This window comes from Solea senegalensis, linkage group LG1, assembly GCF_019176455.1.
Source record: "Solea senegalensis isolate Sse05_10M linkage group LG1, IFAPA_SoseM_1, whole genome shotgun sequence".
Lineage (NCBI taxonomy): Eukaryota > Metazoa > Chordata > Actinopteri > Pleuronectiformes > Soleidae > Solea > Solea senegalensis.
Window position 1 is genome coordinate 40,470,644 of NC_058021.1, and position 17,038 is coordinate 40,487,681.

The following is a 17,038-nucleotide window of genomic DNA, read 5'->3' on the forward strand; positions in this document are numbered from 1 at the left end:
AGTGTGACATCCCATTACCCTCCTGCCAATCATGGACCAAAGAGGTCCTGCAAGGGGCCAAGCGACAACAGACAACAGAGTCCCCCATTGAGATGATTAGCATCAACTTAGGGAGATACAAATGGCAAAAAACACACACAAAAAAAACAATAAAACTGCTCTGTATGTCAGGTTAGGACAAGCATACTGTAGCTTTGTGTCTGGTGTCAAAAAAATAAGATGTCACTGCCCACTTCTGCTGAGGTGACGCATTTAGACTTAGGGAGAGGCTGAGAGATATATGAGTAAGGCAGGGGGAGGAGAGGCTACCTTGGCGACTTTATGATGGACGTTCAAAACAGTGGGGCGGTGGTGGTGGGGACTGGCTGTGAGGCCACACTTCCTGTGCTTTTGGCCACTCGATGCAAATGTGATTGGGCAGCACTGGGCCTCCCATCAGACAGCACTGGAGTAATTATGTTTAGAATGATCACGCAGGCTCTGAGATAGACCTTGAAGCACGGGGAGGCTGTGTGTGTGTGTGTGTGTGTGAGAGAGAGAGAGAGAGAGAAAGGGGGAGCTAGAGGAGGTGGTGTTGCATGATGTAGTTAATTGAATCTGAAATCCTGTTGGCCTGAAATGAGATCCACCGATGTCTCTCATGCTGTGTCTCAGGCAGAGGGCTGCAAACATGACTGAATTCATAAAGTGTGTTATTAAAGAGCTCAAATTAAGTGTAGCCGTGCACCCCTCCATACTCTACAAGGCCTATGACTACTAATGATCCAACCCCAGTGGAATCACACCCAGAATCACCAATGCAAACCCAATGCCCTCTTCTCTTCTCTTCTCTTCTCTTCTCTTCTCTTCTCTTCTCTTCTCTTCTCTTCTCTTCTCTTGACATTACTTAACTTCCTCCCTCTCCGTTTGATATTTGTTTTTCCCACTTTAAGACACTTTGATATACACATGCGCTGTTGAAAGGATCGCTTTGATCAATTTCAGAAAGGCTGTTTTGTTGCAAGTCAACTCTCAGAGGGCGTGTGTATTTGAAATGAATACAGAAATGGCACAGTTCTATTTTGCTTCTCAAAGAAGTACAAATGAGTCACTGTGTTGCCCTCTAATAAACTGTGTGTGTGGGTTTTGGTTTTCGTGAAGAAAATAAAGTATCTTATACTTAAATATGCAAAGCATGCATGATATGACAGAGATAGAGGTGAGAAAATGCACATGGGAGAACCTATTTATTTCCTCCATGTGCTATGCAAATGAAGTGTGCTGCCTGCTACAGTTGGACTCATTGCTAGTCTGCTCACCCGTTTCCCAGGCTTAGCATGTAATGAAATGGAGGCCTTTGGCTGAAATGACCTTTCCTATCCACTGACTTCCCACCCGCTGATGTGTGCGTAATCCTAACATGCGAGTGAGACGATGGGTAGAATTGGATGGGTGGGACAGACAATCACTGTGAAGACAAAGAAGAGAAAAGCTGGGAAAATTGCTTTTGAATGGCAAAGGTAATATCAATCGATGTTGAATTACACTTCTGATTTCCATCAAAGACAGCCAATTAAAGCTACAAACCATATTCTTCTTGTTCTGTCAGCCTACAACATGTGTTCAGCATGTAAAGTGAAAGTGTCTATTTTCCTCCTGGTTTTCCACCTCTATCTCCTAAAACAATCTATTTTTTTTTTATCTGACTTTGGTGAGGATGGTTCAGGGTTTCATTCCTCCCATGTTTGTCATGAAGGATTCTTAATTGGACTCATTACAATTCCAAATCGTTTGTTTTGTTTGTTTTTGAACAATTATATATCCAACCTAGCTCTAGGAACTGTATCTGTAATGAGGTGATGAACAATTAATCATTAAAAAAGAACACAATGACATTTGCATTTTGTAAAAGGCTTCAATTTAGTTGCTCTATTATCAATATTTGTATGTAATGGACACTTTTTAAATGTACATGTGTTGCCCTGAAGCCTGACTAAATGTATACATATGCTGTACGTATATATGTAACAGACAAGCCCTGCTGGAGTGTTTATTCCTGTATCTTCTGCTTGTTGGTGTTGAACATCAACACCTGAGGTAGAAAGATATATAATAAGCTGTAGTTAATCTTATTGTATATGACCATAACCACGATCCTGCTTTTTCTAATAACTTACACCAAATCATCAAACTACAGTGTTTTCAAACAAATCCTAACCTAAACCTAAATGATCATATAGTCCATGGGTCCCCACCCTCAGATACCAAACCACCATACAAGCATCAGATTTTCTGGACCTTCATCATCATGGCAACAGTATTACAATCACATACACATAGTGGCAGGCGTGCTAGACCTTCGTTGGCATGGTAACAGTTAAAGGACCCCCTCATCATGTATTGAATGATAGGCATGTAATTATTGTTGTTGAACAGTCATGGATAAAAGAAATACAATAGTATAATATCATGATAACAATTACTTTGGCTTCCTCGTGAAAAATGAAAAACCAAAAACCCATGTGGAAGTTCTGTGTTTTATTGACTTATCCATCCGCTCCATCCTCCTTCAAACGTGGACTTTGACTCCTGTATTTCACCGCCTGACTTCCTTCTTTGCATCCATCATAATTAAAAACACTATTCACAAATTACTGCCACTCAAATGTAGCTCTGGTTTGCTTTATGTCGTTATATATCCTGTGGTACAGGACAGACTAGCTGTTATAATGACCTCACACCTGAACCATATTTTAACAATGTTGATTTTGACTTGAACAAAACCATTATTTAACCATACCTCAGTGAACATGTGTTGATATTCTACAAAATCCACATAAGGTTGGATAAACTATACCTGGTGTTACAACACTGCACTACATTTCTGATAAGGTTCTCTTCCTCCAAAACAAAACAAAAACAACCGTCTCTTTCTTTCCCAAAACCACACATACTCCTCGTAATGTAAAGCAACTGCTCATTTAGCTGTAAATCAATAAAACAATTAATTGACATGCATAATATGTATATATGTGAATACAGGCTGCAATTCATCTAATTGAACTGTACGTAGAGTTTTTATAATTGATTTCTTCACTTGGAAAATGTTAGATGCAGCAGTCTCTTACTCCTACTTATCTTCCTTTGGAGAATCATTTAACTGCACAAGGCTAGTAGACAGAAGAGGAGTGTCCAGCTTTATTTATCTAACCCTGTGATATACAGTCGCTCTCCCTGAGATTCCACTGGGATTCCTACTCCTGCTCATCCTCACTTTTTTTCACAATTACTGTCACTCCCTCCGTCTTTCTTTCCATATATCCACCCATATCCCTCTCCCCTCCTCTTTCTCAGCTGCCCTGGAGATTCATTGTGGCATTGACAGAAAGACCTCTCCCGTCTCGCTCTTTGAATGCTGGGAGGGATGTATATCACGGATCAGTGGTTCCCCTGTCTCCCCTCTCCGATGGACTCAAATATAACGCTTGGCCCGGCATGTGTCCACGCTTGTATTTCACAGTCAGACTTTTACGAGAAAGAAAACCTGCCTCACTTCACCCCTCGCCTGTCCTCAGGCGAGCATCTTTGAAATCTTGGAAATCAGGCATTTGAGTGTTACCGAACACATCTGTCTCCAAACTCATCAGTATGTAAATTAGTTGAGAGACAGTTGCAAGAAGCAAGGATAATCAAAACAGAAAAGACTACGAGGGAGGCTTGATGAACACAATTAATTTATGAGGTAATCATGTGTCATGACAATAATCGTAAGCTATTTCCTCTCACACACATGATGGGTTAAATTGTAGCAGGTGAGAAACGCTCAAAACGCAACTTCAACATTTAGCAGCTGAAGTTTGTGGATTTTCTTTTCAGCAATCCAACAATTGTTTTTTCCCCCCTGACTGTATTTCTTTTACATCTGCCATCATTAAAAGTTGAGGAGACTTACGTTGCTGTATCTGCTGAGATCTTTTGTATTCAAGGCATGAGGTAGGAGCACAGCTGAGTGGCAGTGATCAAAATGGCCCATTAGGAATGCAGTGTGCCATACTGTATCTAGGTCATAGCCTGAGCCATTGACTGTGTCTCCTCCACTGATACACTTCACTCCACAGCCCTGTCACGTCCACCCAGTCTCCATTCTCCTTTAGCCCCTATGTGAGGGTAGGATGGAGGGTATAGGTTGGTTAGGCTTTAACCAACTGTGAGTGTGAGTGGATATGGCTTTGAGAGAAATTAGTCATGGGTTGTGGCTATTGCCATGGCTTTTGGCAACATTTGTGTTGATCATTTCATGTTTTAAGGCAGAACTATGCAAGATTGGTACCCTAATTTAACAGTTTTGGAGTCACTGTGATGGTTAAATGGCTTGTTGCAGCGTGATTGGTGTCTCCACTGCCCCCCTACCACCAACCTTGTAAGATCAGGGCCTCAAACTCAGGAGGTCTCACGAAAAATACCAATTGCTTCATGGCACAACACACCACAGGCAGGTTACCAGCTGCAAGATCAAAGCAGGGATAGCGTCATTTCAGACGTTCATCATGGCAAAGCCGGAGGGAAAGAAACTGAGAAAATCGCTGTCGGAGGAGATGAGGACTAGGACAAAACTGTCTGATAGAGCGAGGAGTCGCACACCAGTAAACATTGCACCGGCCTTTGTAGAATGGCAAGAATTGAAAAACACAGAAACATGCAAAAACGGATGCCGACTGCCATGGATATGGCTCCATGGCTTATGTTCGCCATTAAAAACAAAAGCACATGGCTAGGAGAGGGGAAGGGGAAGGGGAGGGGGCAGTGTCATCAGTGAGTTTTGACAAAAGTGAGGATAAAGTGGTGTCATAAGAATATATACACCTTAACAGTGAAAGAAATATGAGTGATAGGTAGATATGCTGCACATAGATATGAAAGTGTGAATGGCAAAACTGTAGTGTAAAGCAGCGTTGAGTGGTTGAGTGGACTATAAAAGTGCTATGTAAATACAACCCATTTACCATGAATAGAACGTGGATTCACACACACAAAGTTCAACGTAACACCTAAACTTCCCTCTGTGCCACTGAAGGCTTTCTATAACTGTCCTACAGAGTCTAAACTCTCATATATTTGAACAGACGGATGTATATGAATGTATTTGGATTGTTTATTTGTATTGAAATTACAGGCTTTAATCAGCCGTGCCAGGAATTTGAAATGTTCCTCTGAGTGTGTGCAAAAACACCGCCTTGCCCGCTCACACACAACTCAGTGATTTATGTGAAACATTAAAGGCAATCATGTTGGTCTGGGCCTCGTCCTTTGTATTGTTCAGGCTTTTATGAAGTATGGACAAGCCAAGCTTTCCCTTGATATACAGGCACACACATACAGATAAAAAAGCCACATACACACCAAAGGGTGTCCCTGCAATTGCTTAAATATGAATAATTGGCACACATGGTGATAAATTTTCTCTCAGGTTGAAAACACCCGGGCCTCTCTCCTGCAAGAAACAGCAACATTTGCCTTTATATTGTTAGTTGCTGGGCATCTTTAGCCATTCACTGATTCATCTATAGTTATGTTATAGCTTTATGTGGTGTGTCTATACTCTACTGATCTGTGTGGTTATAAAGTGTCTCATTAAGAGCAGATTAAGGCCTGATTTATCCCCTGTTGCTCTACACTTTCCATAATTGTCACTCGACAAGACTTAATGAGTCACGCGACGTTTTCAGCTTTAATGCTCCAGCATTGTATCGTCCTGACCAGTACTGTATTATCCATATCTGTGCTACTTCTCTTTATTTTGATACTTGAACCAAGAGAGTGACCGAGAGAAGATCTGTGTCTATACAACTCAAGGAAATTCAGCAGACGCAAGAGGAGAGTGTCAAGTGACACCCCTATCTGTCTATGTCTGTCTCATGACACTTTTAAAAGTGTCATGTGACAGAGCATTAACTCGGTTTCTGGAATTTTCAAAAATCTACAATGCCCTCCGAGACACATTCTCTCTCTGACCATTATTCACATACATTTATTTTCAATCCTAAACTGGTTTCTTTCTCTTTTCCTCCATCTGGGGTGTTGATGGTTTACGTCTAATAACAACTGGACAAGTAGGAGAAGCCAATTGCTGCTCACACAGTTGGACACACATACCAGCCCAGAAGCAAACCAGTGCGAGAAAAAGTCTGAAAGTGTGAGTAGAGGAAAATACTGAGGGAAGAATACTTCACTGGAGTGATAGAAGTGAAAGAACATTCTGAATAACACAGGCAGAAAACAAGAAATGCATAAAACATGAGCATGAAAACTGTTTTTTCAAAGGATGATATAGCAATTCCTTTTCAGCCAGAAAATCCCCATGTCCATGCAATATCCTGATGCTAAACAGTTGACACTGACATCAGTTGAGAAAAATAATTTAGAGCCATTTTACAACAACAACAAGAGATGCATACGTTTCATATACCTGCAATAGTTTTTATTTTTCATTGTTTTGCTACGACCACCGAGAGCTTCACTGACACTGAGTGTTCTTCACTGTGTGGAATCTTCTTTGCTCAGCTGGGAAACCTAAGAGTCATAGAAGTTTCTGGTGAGAATCATTTAATCTCCATCTTGCCTGTGGAGCCGCCCCCCTCGTGGGACACGGCCTGATGTCATGAATAAATGCATGTCATGCCTCCACAATGCAGGACATACACGCTCCCACCCGGCATGAACCATCTTGACTCCTGTGCTCCTCTCCCCACTGTTTTTGCACTGCTGGTGGAAGAATTAAGGCTGGCTTCCCTCCAGAGCGCCAACCAATCAACATCCCAACCCCTCTGGAGGAAATCGATTGGTTCTGTGTGCACAGGCCTTTATCCAATAGAGTCAAAGCTCATAGATGTCATATCTTGCTGTGACCTGTAAGAGGCAGAGTCCCTGTAAAAGGCAAGGGAATGTGCCACGGCGTTAAGTGTCGTGTTATTTTGAAGACACAGTTTACTATGAAGACCTAAGAAGTGTGAAGGTATCTCACACATTCACTGAGGAGTCTCAGCGTTTCAGCCTTTCTCTTTAAACTCCGAAGGACAGCCATTTTCCTCTGCTTAAGAGACGCATCAAATTGTAGATTCGAGTTTTAAAAGAGGTTGGGGCTGAGCAGGGAAAGTGCTGACTGACATTACAGGTTGCAGATAATGAGTTCCGCAGGGAAGGAGATAATCGGCTGGTGTTGCTCAAAGCTGGAGGAATGACGAGAGAATATCCTCCCATGCCTCTCCGGGGTGGGTGTCCCTGGAAACCGGTGGTGGCAATGTAACGCAAAGGCCACTCGACGATAACGAATGCCTCTTTAATGCCTGTTAACGATCGCTGGGTCACAGTGTGATTCGTGAAGACAGAAAAAAAGAACTCGCCCTCCCTTTTTCTCTCTCTGACTGCCTTATTGGATTTTTTTTACAAGGTGTCTCTGTGTCTCACCCGGGGTAGAGAATGTTTACTCACCACAGCTTCAACAACAACACTTAGCCAGAGAGGAAGGCAGACAGACACGTGCAACAGTCTCACCTCACTAACAAGGGGCTATTAAAATTACATGCCACTGTCAGGATTGTTGCCCTAGGTGCAGCATTGTGTAGAAATAATGTACTTCATATTGGCATGCCCTTGCATTGGACAGGGATAGGAGAGAGAAAAGGAGTACCATGTTTTTGTGGTTGTGGATGTGTTTGCCATCCAGAACTTTGCCATCGATAAAATTATAACAGTGTCTCATGATTGGTTCTTTATTGATGAGCACAATGAAATGCAGTGGGTGTAGGCGTAGATATTTATTTACTTTGTGACAGAGACAAATACATTTTCAAGGGATGGGGGCTCAGACACCACATCCGATGTGTGTGGGGGACCTCGCCCTGGGAGATTTGGATTAACTTTCAGGTTCGCCGAGCAGAACCAATAATGATTCTTTCTGTCTGCCCTTGAAATGATCCCCTCATCACTTACTCATATTGATAGATGCAGTATTTTCTTCCTTTCTGGCTCACCATTTGCAGGTTTGAATAATGTTACAAGACTGCACACCTCATATGATGAGTGCATCATGTGAGGTTAAACCAGATGGTCCTCGTTTGCTTTCCTTAAGTCAAAAAGTTACAAAAAAGTTCCCAACTGAACATGTCAGAACAGATTTACTTCTCTTGAATCTACTTCTCGGATGAAATGATTGTAACCGATTTGCATAATGTTTTGTCCATTATTATCCCCCCTTTGGAAATTCTGTCTCAGACTGTCTTTATACTCCACTGTTGTGCTGCAGCCTTGAAGTATTATTACCCTGTGAATCAATGAAGATGATGTATGAGGCATCCATGGCTGGTAGTATAAACCCTTCTGTTTTCAGTCATATAAGATGATATATCATATTGAATGGAGTACATACTGACTTGTTTTCTGGTTAAGGCAAATATATACAGTAAACCTCAGATTATAACAAACGTTTTATTTTACGAGATGCTGAAAGGAAAGCAGATATCTGACACTGGACACTTTGATTGAACTCTTTAATTTTTTTCTTCGCATCAGTGGCCATCACAGCATTTATTAAACCTATATTATAAATGGCGGGTTCATGTTAGAATGTGTAAATGAGCTTTAATGGCCACTCAGACATTATCAAGAGCAAACAATGATGAATTGAACAAATCAACTCGAGCTTTGGAAGCAGCCTGAAGGTCATGCTTGGTTTCTGTGAGCATATCACTCAGCTTCCCATCAAACCGTCTTGCTTAGTTATTGTGTGTTCATGCTCATTTAATCTTAACTAAACACGTTTCCACCCTGGCGGTTGTGCAATCCACATTTGCATCACCCTTCTTTGTCTTTTGAGACATTTCTGTGTTCATCACTCTTACCTGCTGCCCATCACAGAGAGACAGATGCTCAGGAACGGATCATTACACAGAGCATTGGTCTGGTCGACTGAGGCAGAAAAAGATCAGAGCTTTCAGGAGGCAAATGGCGCATCATTGTTCACCTGCTTGAGCAGCAACTGCTGCTTAAATAGCGACTATTTCCAGTCAGATAGCTATTTACTGTATATTAATAATCCAGAATAATAATCCACAATACAACGTACTTGCCTGAAGCAAATGGAAAAGACAAAACCCCCTAAGAAACAATGATTTTCATTTTAAGCGATTATACGCTTATACAAATATAATATCGTATAATATAATACATGTATTGATTTCTGCCCATAAACTATTCACACTGGATCTTTAATAGGCATTTTTACACCATCTGCAAAAGCCAGTGTGAACTTTTTATGGTTCAAAGTAAGTTCTCTGTGCCAAACTGCAATGTAGATACTGCATTGTCATTCTGTGTATGGGTCCTTGCTGCCAATCAATACCTTGCTGTCAAGCTTCAACAAACCCTCTCTCAATGCAAGTATTCTGATGCCAGCATCCAATTAATCCCAAGTTGCCGATACTGGATCAACACAGAAACAAATGAGTTCATTTCTTCCCTCCTGACACAGATGAAAAGGAAAAAAAATCTGGTTTTGTGTCAGTTTAACTAAATGAGACAGTTGTCTTCCAACGACGGGTGAAAGTCAGTACAGTTTCTGCTTCACACACACACACACACTCTCTCAGATTTCAGAATTTCCCCTGCTGAGAACATGTAGACAAATTATTAGATTGTGGTTTGTGCATCATCGAGAGTATGGTGGGAAATTGGAAGTGTGGCAGCTAAATCTGTGTTTACATTAGTCCCCAATGGCAGGCATGTTGCCAGTGAAACAGTGTGTGTCTTGAGAAGTCTAATAACCATGGTGGAATATTCCCTTTTCCATTCCTGCCTCTGCTTTGATGTGGGTCCTGCTTCTCGAGCCACTGGCGATAGGAGAATAACCTTTCATATGAGAACGGCTGCATGCTCAGTTTAATCCACCAATATATTTGACTATGACAAATCCCTCACTGTACTGATGTTGATCCAGAACAAGATGAAAGGTGCAGAGAGCAAAAGTTTGTTTATCCCCTAAAGGTTATCTTTTTAGGGGGCGTCAGAGGAGGGGGAAAAAATGCAAGAGAGAGAGAGAGAGAGAGGTGAATTTTCCTCAGGAAGTTAATGAAAGTCTTTAACGTGAGGTGAGAGAAGCTGTCACCTGCTCTGGTGATAGATAGCAGGTTCACTATTATTAGCATCCTCAGCCACAGTCGGGAGTTTTATGCCTTAGCAGAGCCATTTGTTGATTAATTAATCAGGTAATGTATGCTATCTGGGCTACAAAAGAACCCACATATCACTTTCTCTCTCTCTCCCTCTCTCTCCCTCTCTCTCCCTCTCTCTCTCCCTCTCTTCTGGGCTCGCTGTTCAACCACAAAGTAGGATGTCCCACCAGGCCACAGCCCATTCAAAAGATTACAGTTCCAAAGCAGTCGCCACCACAGAGAAGTCATTCTGCTTTTAATGTCAAGTAGAAGAATAAACATCCAAGGGGGCAACAGTCTCCCATTTCATAAATGTATTTCCTTCTACTGGCCCAAAGTCAACCGTGTTTGATGTGATTTTTCTCAGCTTTTTTGAGAAAGTTTTCAAACTGTTCACTAAAGCTCAGCTATGTGGAAGATAAAGATAAACTCAGACTGGGGCTGAGAAACTGCAGAGGCTTTCTCCTGTGCCGCTGTGTGGAAATGAACAGGTTTATTGAATAAAGCCCATGTGGAACATCGCAATCAATGTGCGTTCAATGCAAGAACACTGAATACTGTTATGCAATACAATAAAAAAAGTCCTTTTCTGCAGTTAAATTTATTGAATTTCCTTTTACTTTTGGCCACATGCCTCGTTGGACTTGGTTGGTTTCCGACAATGTGACAATCAAAAGTCAAAAAATTAAATGTTCAAGGCTTGCACTACATCAAACTGGTGACTTCACAACAAAAACTGCACTGCAACAAGAAATGTGCGCACATTTCCTTTTCCAGACGTTGCACATGGTGTCATTTTATAGTTTTCATGGGTAATTTGAATTGACTGTGTCCAAAATATTCTGCTTTGAATGAAATCTTATTAAATTGCTAAATCCACACTTATTAAAAACTGCACAACATGGACAGGCAGTAAAAAGTGACAGGCAGTGATATCTGTCTTTAATACGTCCTTTTTCTGTATCCAGCTGTTTTGCACTTCATCCACAGCTGAACCCTTTGTGGAGGAGCAGGAAATGACATCATATTGTCTTTCCTGTTCTGGTGCATCGGACGATATCCTACATCCCCAAAGTCTGCACACATGTATCAAGCAGGGATCTGCTTTCAGTGTTCTCCACCAGCACACTGAGTCTGAGGCAGTGGAGTCAGACGATGGAGTTGTCTGTTTATCGTGTGTGGCTGTGTGTGAGCGCGCAGCCCTGTAAATGTACTATACTCCTGTCAGCTGCATGCCTCCTTTATATTTGCTATTCCTCGTCATCATCATTTTCTCACACCCGTTACACAGCCACACCACTCCACTCATTTATTTGCCCACAACCAAGCTTGGCTGACCAGAAGAATTTACTGTCCTCGGCTTGGCTTATTCTCACCTGCAGTAAAGCTGTCATGGATTTACCGTAACTGGTGTGTCTCTCCTGTCATTAAAATGTAAAAGTTGGCGACACTGCCTAGAAAGTTACAAATGATGCCAGGGAGGTTCGTGGTTCTCTCCACTTTTACATTACACTTCGTCTGTGTGCAGGTAGTTTGTTCCCAAAACTAAATCACGAGCTGTCACTGTTCCCTTCGCTCTACAGCTGAGAGACGAAAAAGGGAGATCATCTCCTCTGTAAATAAAAAAGGGTCAGGTTTTTAGACTGGCTTTTAACACTGCATACTGAACCTGTCTGCTGTCCTGTACGTCGAGCTATCGTTTCATATTGCTTGCTGCATTTTGATTGCATTTAGTGGAGAAAGACCGTGTTCTTCGTTCGATAAAGACAGGGTTGCCGCGGCGGCTCCTCCTGAGCTGTCACCCCAATAAAAACCCAAGCTGAAAATTTTGACAGTTTGACACTTTAATTTCCGAACGGAGTATTTTAAATGAAATTCCTGGACAATGGAAGAGACATGCAGATGTGAAAAAAAAGAAATATTCACATTGGGTTGGCAATGATTAAAGCCTGGGCCTCAATTAAATTCTCTCTGCCCTTCTCTCTTACTCAGGTTTGTAAAGCACCGGAGGGATGATCGTCCAGGAGAAAGGATCGAGAGGAAGGGCTCCAGTAAATCTAAAGCCGAGGACACGCAGGCATCAGAAGAGGAGACCCTGCGGATGAGACTGGAACAAGAGAGGTGAGTGCTCAACAAGAGCCTTGGCTTGCTAAAAGCCAAAACAATTAAGGCCTGGCTGAACAAAGGGGAGAGAAAAAGGACACTGCTGACTGGAAAATTAGCAAACTACCTAATCAACAAAATGGTGGAGCAAGGTTGGTAGATTCTGGGAAAGCACTCGGATGTCAATTTGTGAAATGTCCCATTCTTTTATATCAGTACATTAAATAGATCATTTATGGATTGTTGTTGCCTGTGCCATTCAGAGGCTCTGACCTCCTAATGGTGCTCGTAGGCCCCTGTGGATTTGGCATGATTGAATGGTGCTCATTATAATAGCGAAATCGATGTAGCTCTGCATTTGTCTTCTCCTGCAGCTCTCCCAGGTTGTTAATCGCTCAAGAATATGCTGTTCATTTTTGTCCAGCCCCCTTGGCTCTTTGTCCTCTGGTGTTTGTGGACATCAGGACGCCCACAGGAATAAGGAAAAGCACTGGTTGTGCACCTCATTTCTCAAAGACAAGCTCCATTTAATTCTATCCAGCAGTGAGGACAAAATTGGTGGCAGGGTGAATGAAAAGACAGCTTGCTGCTGCCATTGTTCTCCGCCAGCCAAATGAACTCAGTAATCAAACTGCCATTGGTGATGACAGCTAATTGAATAGACACAACAGGGCCTGATACTGTTCCCTCTTATGGTGAAGACAGAGAAGGATGGGTGGCTGTTCAAAATACACAGCAACACAAACACAAACAAGTGTGTGAAAAAAACACTCACACACACAAAATCACTCTGCAACAGCCTCTTCCCCTGAATGGAACATCTGGAGGCCCTGCTCAAAAAAGCTGTAGCACATTTCCTTTCAGTATTCAACTATGGTTTGCATTGAAGGTCCTCTCCAGTGCGGGTGTGAAGCCCTCTGGCTGAGGGCCCAACATATTTCCCTCTGCGCACTCTGGAGACCAGTGGGCCTGGCTCTTCATCCAGCTCCTTCCCCTTTGAGCAGCTCCCAAACAACTGTCATGCTAAGCAGCAGAATCAACACAGATGGACAGTGGGCATGAGATATGTAGAGTATATGTTCCTCCACGAACACACACACATACACACACACACACATCCAATTTCAATCTTACTTATACTTTTATTCAACCAATTTCTATGTGTGCTACTTTGTCTCACAGCACATTTCCATTTCTTGTCTTGTTTGTGTCCGTTCTGCATGTGTGAGCTCCAGTCCCAACCAGGACAACCCAATTCTTTCCCTTTTGTACCTGTTCTAAAATCCCATCACTCACCCGGGCCAGGATTGTACCTAAGTTAATGGAAAGGGAATCCTGTGGGAAATGGTGGTGGGTAATAATAAACCAAGCTGCCATAAAGCCAAGTCGATATTCAAAGCATCAGAGTTCAGCAGAACGACAGCTCAGAAATCCATTACTTCTTGTATTTTTGGTTGCACTACTATATTACACTCCCAAGGTGTTACATTTGATTGTCGTAGGTCTCCGCTTTAGGTACACACTTAGATTGATTACGCCGCTGACATTGAGGCAGGACCGTTTCGGAGTGTGTTTATGAAATTATGGATCGGACTGCAATTGGTTTCTGAGGCTGGCAACCGTCAGAGAGGGCAATGTGTCAGCACGATCCGCGGTGGACGCCAGCCAAACTCCCAACATTAGCCGTCATTAATTGAAGCAGACGGTTTTGACAGGGGCTTTTAGTGATTCAAAATAGGATTCATAAAACCTGCTCTTTCGCCCTGTAATAAGCCAGCTACAGTTATACATTTAAAACTCTGACCTTGATATGATTCATGCAAGTTGTAGTTTGGCCCACAGTCCCTTAAAGACTCACTGTGTTTATTTGGAGCAAAAATGGTTCCCTAATTGAGATGTCGTCAGCCACTTATGTAGAAATCATTGAAGTTGATGGAGAAAAGAGTACATAAAACTTTGACTTAATTACTGCAGCGTAGCAGAGTGTGGCAACCTGATGAAACGTGCTTATCAGAGGCATTTGTTTTTGCTCAAATCTGGCAGATTTTATACAGAGCCTGTGATTGACTGTTTCATGTCTCATCAAAGCAGCATTAGAACCCGTGGTTAGGCTGATCTTAATCACTGTTTGGCCCAGCGGTGGCAGCTATTACTGTTTTTTCTTTATGCCCGTGGACAGTACCCAAAACACCTTGTCTGATTGGCTCATGTTGAGAGGACCATGAAGACAACAAGCTCTCTGATTGGTGTTTGGGTGGGGTGGCTCTTTGGCTGTGGCCACTTTCATGCAAGACCACTGGGGAGATTGGAACACAAGGCAGGTGGTGTTTGAAGAGCTTCTATCAGTCTCTGACTTATCTCTGCACATGTTAGCCCTGAAACTATATTTTCCCAGCCAGAGTCAGCACACAGAGACAACCTAACAATGTTCCTCCCTCATTTCACCCCAAAACGGAACTTCTTTCACTCTGACTTACTCAGTGGTGGCTGATTATGATGTCCATTCTCTCTTCTCTGCTCGGCTCTGCTTGGCTTCTAATCAGTGGCCAGCACTTCACTACCACTCTCCTTCTTCCCATTTCCCAGACCCCAATAATGCACATCATTGCCTTTATTACTCAGCAGTGGCCCACGTCCTCACTTTTGTTGTTTGACTTCCTGCTGACTGGAGACAAGCAAAACTCAAGTATTGTTTCTGGAGAAAGTCAGTCAACACAATACTTTTTTTATTTTTTTTACTTTTGACACACAGCAATTATGTTTGAGAATTTAATACTTTATCATGCTCATACATGTTAAAAGATTCTTTAATATCAGTTTTCAGTAACTGTGGCACAAACTTTATCAAGCCAGGTCATTATTTTGATAATATATTTTAGTCTTATTGGGAGGTGTGACTACATTTGTAATCATATTGATACCTATACCAAGTTAATATGATTATTAAATCTGAATTGACACCATGAATGTTGGACAATTATCTCTGTGATTACGTTATGCTGTTGTGGGCCAAGTCTCAACACAAAAGATGAGACAGCTGCATGCAGAATCATTGACTGCACTTTGATTAGATTCAGATTCACTCTGCTCTCCATCTGCACTTCAGAACAATAGAACATATTTGATGAGGGGGTATTGAAAAGAAAAATCTCATCAAGGCAGCTGTATGAGAAAGTGAGAGTGCAAACACATTCTGTTTCATCCACCGTGGTAACAATACATGTCGAGGAGCTAGACTTTAAAAAGTGGACTGACTTCAAAATTAGTGTCTGAGAGTACAGACGGGCTGTCTTCCCTTGAGAAGATTAAACATTGATAAACATGTGAAGGACTCTGCTGATTCTGTTGGTCCAAAAATACAACAACGTTGGAAAAACCGAGAGATTTATTCAGCTTAAAGAAACGGACTTGGGGAGAGTTAACGTCTTACTTTCAGACCAGGCCTCACATTCTACCAATTAAGTCATGTCTTTATGGTGTTTTTGTTCAGTCCCTGAAATGAACTGTGGGCCACAATAACAATAGACACATGAAGGTACTGTTTTCAGTCAGTGATGATAAATAACAAAAAAAATCAGAGAAATAATGTTGTCATGTGACTGATCTTGAAGATATGATCAGTCAGTGAAGCAGGGTTGAACCTCAACTGACCTGAACATATTCTCATTAAACTGTAGTCTCACAAGCCAGAAGGGAAAGCCTTTCAATTGCACTGATATGAAGAGAGAGTTATTGCATTTTTAGGTGAAGGTACATGTGAGGTCAATTCTCCTAAGAGACACAACCCAAATCTACATTCATGAACATTATATAATATTCAAACTAGCTGTCATTCAATGTGCCTGTCAGTAGGGGCTGATTGTTTGGCCTGTATAAATAAAAGTTGCCAGCTTTTGCAATCATGTAAACACCATTACACACATATGGCCACTGGGAGCCAAAGACCCTTATGTAAATATTGTTTGAGGTTAAAACTCTGTTCCAGGGTTTATAAGATGTGTGCTGTAAAACACTATGACCCTTTAGACCCTTTAGACCCGGTATTAACACCTGTCCCTAGTGATCCTTAGTACATGTCTGAACACTCATACAGAATGTGTCCTCAGATCTGATCTCAAAAATTACATTTGGAAGTGGTTGAGGACAAGTGTCCACATTCCTGCATCTGGTTATTAGAGCTTTGTTTCCCTCAAGCTCCTCTCAGCTCTTCTCTCTCTCTCACACACACACACACACACACACACACACCAGCAAACATGCTGACAGCAGACACATTTGTACAATCAGACTCATTAAAAATATAATTTAGTCCTCATTAAGGCTGTCTGGGTTCAAGCAGATCACTATGTATGTTAACATCAGGTCTAAACTGGACCTAACATTTGCTTGTCATCTTTTAGGAATAAAAACTCACTATATTAAAAGCTATAGTGTCCCCTCTTCTTGAAGTAAAGAGGAGAAGAAAAGGAGAGGGGCTAGTAATTGGGGTTGTAGAGTAATAACATGTTTAGTGTGGGCAGCACTTTCCTCAGTGTTAACACGCTGGGCCATTAATTGGCTAATGGAGTATATGTGGTACAGTGCGGGGGTGGGCTCTCAAGAGAGAGTGGGGGAAGGAGGGGAGTTGGACGTGGAGCAGCAGGTGCAGGTCGTCTATCAGGAACACGACTTTCAGGTATGAAATTCTCCAGCAAATGTGCGTCTTACAGCGCACGGAAAATCACTAACAAATTCAAACCCTGTTACCCTCA

General features: G+C 42.0%; 1 protein-coding gene across 2 annotated transcripts in view; it reads left to right on the forward strand.

Moving 5' to 3' along the window:
* pard3aa (par-3 family cell polarity regulator alpha, a) overlaps positions 1-17,038 on the forward strand; it is a 314,117-nt gene that overhangs the window by 221,215 nt on the left and 75,864 nt on the right. For both annotated transcript variants that reach the window (XM_044031983.1, XM_044031991.1), the window contains exon 20: positions 12,177-12,305. In XM_044031983.1, coding sequence (XP_043887918.1) covers positions 12,177-12,305 — 129 coding nt within the window. The remainder of the gene's footprint in view (positions 1-12,176; positions 12,306-17,038) is intronic.